The sequence below is a fragment of the Cebus imitator genome, unplaced genomic scaffold (genome assembly GCF_001604975.1).
Source record: "Cebus imitator isolate Cc_AM_T3 unplaced genomic scaffold, Cebus_imitator-1.0 Scaffold2, whole genome shotgun sequence".
Lineage (NCBI taxonomy): Eukaryota > Metazoa > Chordata > Mammalia > Primates > Cebidae > Cebus > Cebus imitator.
Window position 1 is genome coordinate 3,195,139 of NW_016107317.1, and position 8,622 is coordinate 3,203,760.

The window sequence follows — 8,622 nt, forward strand, 5'->3', positions numbered from 1 at the left end:
TGAAAAAAAGAAAAAGATGAAGCAGTGGACAAAGAAATGTGTAAGGAAATACAGCCAGGTGCGAATGAGATGAATAATTGAAACCATGTGGGGAAAGACAATGAAACAGGCATCCCCGATGCATGAGCCTTGATAGGGGGAGACGCACAGCTTGCTCCGAGATCAAGAAGATAGGAAATGGATGGACACGCATACAGCTATGTCGTTCTCTCTGCTGAGTTTTCGTTTTTATGTTTGACATTTTAAATTGTATGTAGTTTATTTTAACAAATGATACAAGGTTTTGAAAAATCCCCTTCCCTTACTGCCCATGGTAAGTCTGGAATGAAGGAATAAATGGTCAGCCTCAAGCCTAGCTAGACCCAGCACTCACAAGGAGTTAGACAAGCTTTTGCTGGCAGTGCACACCTCCTCCACACTCCCTTCCCTCCATCCTCCACTCACAGGAATCATTTCCTGATTCTCCGGATCCTTCCACCAGCTACAGAAATCAGGTTCTCACGCTATGAGGAAACACTAAGGAGATTAACAGGGAGGAGTTTAGCTATCTTCAATCTCATGAAGGCTGGCAGGTTCTTAGCCTTGCCAACTATTTTCCTTGTGTGGTTTCTGCCAGAGGCAAAAGCAATCAGCAAACAGAAGAAAATGGTGGTAGCAGGAAAAAGTCCTCTTGAGAAAATTAAAAGAAAAAGAAGACACAAAGACTTAGAAGAGGGAAGATTACTGCTGAAATTAAAGCAGACAGCAGGTTAGAAAAGAAAGGTTGCTCACAGAATTAAAAAGTGATTATGTGTATGCGTCTAAGATTTTGTGATTACTTAATGTATTGGATTATACAGTTTATTTCCAAACAAACAGATTTCCCTCTACAAGCATATATCTACCAGATAATCTGTTTGAGTCCTTTCCTGGGAACAAGAAGCTCTGTGTACAGTTAATTATGATTCCATTCTCCAGTAAGAGACTAAGGCAAGAGGTTGTCCTGAAAAGCCATGCTGCCCTAATATTTTAGAACATTGACTTTGGAATTCTTGAGTTATAAAATCTAAGATATAATTTTCAAATTAGATATTAGGTACAGTTTTCACTTCCACCATTTCACCCTTAATCTTAAAGGTCTGCTAGCGATTTCTCAGATGGGGAATAAACGTCTCTGAATTACTGGTGTTAGCCAGAACTTGCTAACTTAAATCCACTGCAGAGGCATTGGCAATAGCTGTCTTGCTTGAGGGCATGCACTCCTACAGTTTCAGGAATTCTCTCAGAATTTTCAAGTGTCAGACAATAATGCAATTCTATTTCTGATAAAACTATATTCACTTAAGCATGTTTAAAGCACCTAACCCATGCTTGACACTGGACTGTTTGCTGGGAATATCAAAATGAATGAGATGTGAGATCAGTCCCTCAAGATCTCATACATAGAAAAGTACAAATATATTTTTAAATTTCCATCATCTGATTTCTTTGGAGGTTGTTAAAAATCAGAATGCAAAGACCTCTGATATATCCATTGCCTTGTTGTGTTATCAGCAAAGCTATTTCAATATAAATAATCAAAAGGATACACAACAGTCTATTATGCAAAATAAAAGTTCTAGATAAACAGACTTTATCTAAAAGAGTAACAAATGAGAATAGGAGAAATGTCAACTACTTACCTGCCCAATCTCAAGAGACAGTAATAAACACACATACACACACACTAACAACCACAATAAAAATCTTACCTGACTTGCCCACACCTGCTCTCCCAAATATTGCCAATTTGACCTCCGCACTTTTAGCCATGACAGATGTTGGTAGACAATTTGCTATTGTTAAAACTAAAGCACTGAGCAAATCTTTTTGGTTCCAGTCTTTGGATTCACCATATCATTGGAAATCTTGGAAGAGTCCACAATCCTTAAACAAAAGAAATTTGGGTTCATAACTAATTGGAAAATGAATTAATATTTATTGAGCATATACTATATGCCAGCCACCATTCACTTTATCAACATTTTCTAGTTTGATCTTTAGCACCATCCTGAGAGAAGGCTATGGTAACTTACTGTAAATGATTTAATAAATGGTAGATTCAGGGCTTGAATTTGGATCTGATTGGTACTAAAACATGCATTATCACACACAATAGCATTTCTTTATATATACATGTATATATATATTATTGCACTTTATATACAATAATATATATATATTTCTTTATATACAATAATATATATATTATTGCACTTTAGGTTCTGGGGTACATGTGCAGAACATGCAGGATTGTTGCATAGGTACATACATGGCAATGTGGTTTGCTGCCTCCAACCCCCCATCACCTATATCTGGCATTTCTCCCCATGTTATCCCTCCCCAACCTCCCTACTCCCTGCTGTCCCTCCTGTATTTCCCCCCCGTGAACAGACCCCAGTGTGTGATGCTCCCCTCCCTGTGTCCATGTGTTCTCATTGTTCAACATCCACCTATGAGTGAGAACATACAGTGTTTGATTTTCTGTTCTTGTGTCATTTTGCTGAGAATGGTGGTTTTCAGATTCATCCATGTCCCTACAAAGGACACGAACTCATTGTTTTTTATGGCTGCATAGTCTTCCATTTCTAAAGTACTTCCTCAAGAATTTGTTTTATGAAGGTATTGATTCTTGGTAGTAATTGAATACATACATTTACCTTCTATCTTTACACATTCAGTGTACAAACACATGCAATGGGGCAATGGAGAGAGTCACTTTTGAGATCTTCATGTCTCTTTGGGTTGAGTAATAGATATTCACGTTAGTCAACTCCACTGCAACACGATTCCATTTTGCATCTCAAAGTTAAATTTTATCTCAATTCACACTCAATCACATGACAAAGTCATGTGACAGATACAGATACACATTTTCTAGGAATCGAAATATAATATGTAAATTATATTTTTATATTTTGCTGGGCACCATGCCCTGGTACACAAAAGATAAATCCCATGCTCCAAGTTATTATTCCTTTTCTATGATGACTTCAAGTAAATTAGTTTCTAGTGCTATCTTAAAACTTGGGAAAAATCATTATGTACAAAGTAAACCCAACTTCCTTAGTTTGGTGCTTTAGGAATGGCATCTAGGTCCTTAGGACCACAGAAATGTAAATTTGGAAAGAGCTTTGGTGGTGGTGGGGCTGGCGAGGGGGTCATCTGAAATAATCTTCTAGCCATTCTTCTAGCAAGAATGTTTCCTGAGGACATAGTCCACGCCTGACTTGCCACTTCCAGGTATGAAAGGTGGGCTCAGTACTTCTGAAAGCTGCTTCAGTTCTCCAATTAGGAGAAACTGTCTTCTAATATTGAGCTCTACTCTGTCTCCCAGGGGCTGCTACTCATTTGTCCTGGTTTTTCTCTATGAAATAACTCAAAACAAGTCAACCTTTTCTTTCACTCAGAACCGTTCAAGGATTCTAGCATCTAGTAGGACCCTTTGCTCTACGTAGCTTTTTTCTAGGAACATGAGGCCCAGCCTGTCCACTTGTTCTTCCTGGAACGTATACTCTTGATTATGATTTTTTGACCCTCACTCCTTTTTTCATCATGTGCATTGCCTCCTCAACATCTTAATCTCTCTAAAAACGTGGTGTCCACTGCATTCCACTTTGAGATATGACCTGACAAACTGACCCAGTGTAAATTCCCGGAGATTTTCACCATCGTTAATCTGCACACCATGGTTGTACTGTAGCACAGCCAATCACATTAAGCCTCGCATCTTTTACAAGGGCTGCAGGCCCCTCATTCTGAACTTTTGCAATCCATGGCTTAAACCTAAATACAACACTGCACTTTTACCCGTGTTAAACTTAATCTCCTCAGTCTTCGTAATTCATTCAGTTTGTCAGTCTGTAAAGACGTTTTAAACACAAATATGTATCTAAATGTGTTAACTGTTCCTGCTAGACTTTTTCCACCTATAAATTTCTACGAAGAGCTTAAGAGAGAGGAAAAAAAAAGTGAAAATCCCTCTGAAAAAGTATTTCTACAAAGACATTATTAACATGTATTTGTTTTCTTATTTATGTATTTAAGCTATCCTCCTGTACCTAATAAGGTTTTGTATTTTTTGATTTTCAAAGTGCCAGAGCTTCCTCTGAAGGAAGGAAAAGTCAACATTAACATTAGCTGTTGTTTACTTCACCCTCAATAATGAAAAATGTCTAAGTAATCATTAATAACAAAAACCAGAAGCTTAAACATCTGCATTTTGTCCAGTCCCATATTTTTGGCTAACGATAAAAAGATGTCCTTAACTGTCACTTTAGATGCAATCATTAAGAAAAGGCCCCTATGTTTTAAAGGTTCAGTGCCTCATCACAGAAGCATAATATATGCAGATATATTAACTAGTTGAATTATAAATGAGAAGGAGTGCTGGCAAGTATATCTTTGAAACACTGAACGTGCAAGTGTCTGGAGCTAGCATAAACAATAATTTTCTATTTCGTGCAAAACTGTTCATACCCATGGATATAAAATGCAAGTAATTATCTGTCTGATTAATGTTTCATGAAAGTAGCCATCAAATGGGATTTTAAAAAAATGACAAGTCACATATTTTAGTAACTCCCAAATGGCCTCAAAGGCATAGGAATTTCACATAAGAAAGAGAAATTCTGTGGGCTTTTTTTTTCCATTTATAACCTAATAAAGATACAGCTGGTTATTGTCAACCTTATGTTATGTTTAGGAAAATCACTTAACGGAAGACACAAAACTGACATAAGTTCTTCAACATTTTATTTCTCACATGAAAATGTGAAAAGTTACACTTGACAAGATGAAAAACAAAAACAGATTTGTAAATTGTTGTAATAAGCAAACTGTTGCCAAGTTTCTGAGTTCAAAATAATTCATAATCTGAGAGCTTCCATACGTGGATCTAAGAAAATACGTTTGTCCTAATGTTCTGCTGAACTATTCTGAGTAGGGCTGAAATTTGTCATTCACTTTTTATGTGGATGGTGCTTTATTAGGACCAAAATATCTCAACTCCTATCACTTCTAAAGGTAAAGTCATACCTAAATATTTAGTTTGAAGGTGTAGGGTTTTTTTTTTCCTAAACATAAATTAAAGGAAAAAAGAAACATACTAGCCTCCAAATCCTGTATTATTAGTAATGCATTCATTGATTTATTCCACACGTAAGCTATGAACATACAAATAAAAGTAGTTCCCTTTGAAAAGCTTACACTCTGTTAGACCTATGATCACTGTAACCTTATTTATTTAAAGAAAGTTTTCATTCCTAATAAATCATTCTCAAGACTGTATTTATCAAGGTTCATGCTTTCTACTTCCTCTTGGGGGTAGGGGAAGCAAGCATCTTTATAAGGTAATCATGCTTGGAACTTCAGTTTTCATGTGCTCATCAAAATCAAGCGTAGCTATTTAGGGAAGCAAAGACCCGAGTCTAGTCCTGGAAATGAGATTATCTTCTTTTTTGGCCTCCCCTTCTCTGGTTCTGAAATCAAGTTTTCCTGGTCTCATTACTAGGAATTCTCTCTCTTATCACTACGCAGTACCCACAGCAAACCAGGATAATTGTTTATATAGCCCCTTGGCTATATAATGTTGCTCTGAAATCAACAGGTATCTTGCAATGATAAACCCATTGTGGACTGCAGGTCACTTGCTTTCAGGCCAGGGAGAAAACGCAGCCTTAAGTCAAAAGGGCATTTTCCCTCTCAGCGAGGAGAGTCCTGCCAAGCCCCGCTGCTGGTGTTCACATCTCCCTCTCAGCGAACCCCAAAGCCGCCCTGGGAGGAGGGACCCGGTGACCAGCAGGACTGACTCAGAGGCCGAGCGCGCTCAGGGGCTTGGAAAGGGTCTGCAGGAAGTCGTCCCGAAAGAGCCACCTGGACACGTGCGTGACACTCACCTGTTCACACTCTCCAGGCCAGGAGAGCCACGGTCCTCTGCAAGTTCGGAATCGGTCCCCCCGAGATCGCGAAGCCCTCCCACGCTGCGCAGCCCAGGCTTCAGGTTCCGTTTCCGAGTTGCTGGGCTGCGATCGTGGGTGGGACTCGCCGCAGAAGCAAGTGCCGGAGACCGGGTGGGGGTCTCCTCACTCGCGCTCGCTCCGACTAGCGGCCGAGGGACTGCAGCAGGACGCGGGCTGCGCCCGGCTGAGGCCGCCGAGCTCCGCGGCCGGGATGCTGCAGTGCGGCGCTTCGGCGCCCCCTACTGGGGTCAGGCGCAGGCTCCTCCCGCCGCACTGCCTCCCAGGCCTGCGAGCTTTGGGTCTTGAACGTGCTGCACCCAAGGCGGACTTCCCTTTTTCATTGCTCAGTGCCAGGCCTCCAGGCTCTTCTCGGCGAAGGGCGGCTTTCCTCGGTTAAAACCTTGCCTAAGAAAGCATCACAACGTGGTGTTTTCTATTCCTTACTTCAAATGATCCTCACAATATCTCTTTGAAGTGTCTTTAATTATCTCCATGATACCCAAGAGGAAACTGAAGGAAAAGGTAATGCAAGGCTAGTAAATACAGGGCTGGAATGAAATCCAGACTGGATCGGAAGCTGAGAGATGCTAGGAAAAAAAAAAAAAAAAAAGCACGGAATTCGGTTGAAATTCTCTTCATATATTTGAGAAAGTTCCAAAAGCTTCTCGTTCTCCTTACAAGATCGGCATTTATAGGATTCGTATTTGAGTCATACTCCATTATGCTCAGACTCTAACAAAGACAATTAACATGCGAGCTGTGCCAGACCTGCTTTCATACCCCCCATCTGACTTGATTTTTACACCCTCTCTTGATGTAGACACTAGTATTATTACCAGCCTTTCACAGATGAGGAGGTGAGCTTCAGAAAAGTTAAATGATCTCCCCAAAACGGAAACTTCTGAGCAAAGGAGCAGGAAACAACTATGTTCTTGTTTTTCCCTTCTAAATCTGGGTTTTCTTACCAAGATACCAAGCGGCTTCCAGAAAACCAGTGTTACACAGAACAGACAGGGGCCTAGGGCAAAGTGAACGATCTGCAGAATGTCATCAGTGAAAGGGAGGTAACCATGGAGGCGATTTCCAGAGCCCAGGCTGACCTGGAAAGCCACTGCAGCCACGAGTGGATGGCTGAATGGAACAGCTAGATCTATGACAAAAGGAAGCGTTGCCTAGCTGAGCAGGAGTTTTCTGCTGCTTCTTTGAGAAAGCTCAAACATTGTATGGTGGTTTATGAGTTTCCTGATCACTAATTTATCCCTCCCTCCACACCCACACATCTGATTAGATGCCTGCCTCCCTATCTCACAGGACCCTGTGATCTTACCATTGTGTTTGTGTTGTACTCATTTCTGCTCCTCAGTCCCCTCCATCACACTGTGAACTCCCAGAAGCCAGGAATGTAGCATATGTGACTCTGTATTCTCAGCATCAACCACACAGTGTGTATACATACAGCCTGGCATATAGTAGGTAGTTAAAGAGTACCTACTGAGTTAAATGAATTAAAATAAAGAAGAAGTTGTGATAGGATATATTTGAGATTTTTTACATACTGAATTTAGGATAGACCATCTGCAAGAAATTGAATGTGTGGGGCTGACATTTAAGAAAAAGACCTGGAAAAGAGATTTTGAGTGTCTTAGCATGCAGAAGATCTTTGAAGTCGGGGACAAGATAAGAATTGCCTAGACTGATTATATAGAATCTTACAGAATTCCAATTACATGGAATTGTGTGGCATCAAGGTGTTCAGGTTTCACATGTTACCTTCTTACTCCATTAAATCTTATACTCAGGGCAAGATCTAATAAAAAATATCTGTGACCCTCTATCTATAAATATCCCATTTACAGAGACTTGAGTTGGAATTCCCACTTTGCCACTCTTATTTAATAAGAGTTATTGACCAGCCTGGCCAACATGGTAGAGACATTATCTCTACCAAAAATACAAAAAAAAAAAAAAAATTAGACACACATGGTGCTGCGTGCCTGTAATTCCAGCACTTTGGAAGGCTGATGTGGGTGGATTGCCTGAGGTCAGGAGTTTGAGACGAGCCTGGCCAACATGGTAAAACCCTGTCTCTACTAAAAATACAAAAATTAGGCAGGCGTGGTGGCAGGCACCTGCAGTACCAGCTACTCCAGAGGCTGAGGCAGGATAATCGCTTGAACCCCGGAGGTGGTATTTGCAGTAAGCCAAGATCACACCAGAGCACTCCAGCCTAAACGACGGAGTGAGACTCTGTCTCAAAAAAAAAGTGTTTTCGAAGTGGGCCCAAGCCAGGTCCCATTTGTAGCAGTTCTTTTGGAACTTGCCTATGGAAACTGATTCTGTCCATTTTCGTTCTCCTGCTTAGTCCCTATAAGATAGCACTCTTTTTTTTTTTTTTTTTCTATGTGGGATGATTACTTCTTTTTTTTTCCCATTTATTTTATTGCATTTTAGGATTTGGGGTACATGTGAAGAACATGCAAAATTGTTGCATAGTAACACACGTGGCAGTGTGATTTGCTGCCTTCCTCCCCATCACCTACATCTGGCATTTCTCCCCTTGCTATCTCTCCCCAGCTTCCCACCCCCCACCGTCCCTCCCCTATTTCCCCCCAACTGACCCCAGTGTGTAGTGCTCCCCTCCCTG

The 8,622-nt window shown here is 40.6% G+C and overlaps 1 protein-coding gene across 2 annotated transcripts in view; it reads right to left on the reverse strand.

Moving 5' to 3' along the window:
• The window catches only part of RERG (RAS like estrogen regulated growth inhibitor), a 115,543-nt gene extending 109,480 nt beyond the window's left edge, over positions 1 to 6,063 (reverse strand). For both annotated transcript variants that reach the window (XM_017528564.1, XM_017528545.1), the window contains exons 1-2: positions 5,916 to 6,063; positions 1,731 to 1,905 (exon numbers count right to left, since the gene is read on the reverse strand). In XM_017528564.1, coding sequence (XP_017384053.1) covers positions 1,731 to 1,791 — 61 coding nt within the window. In that variant the 5' untranslated portion in view covers positions 1,792 to 1,905; positions 5,916 to 6,063. The remainder of the gene's footprint in view (positions 1 to 1,730; positions 1,906 to 5,915) is intronic.
• Positions 6,064 to 8,622: the final 2,559 nt, after the last annotated feature.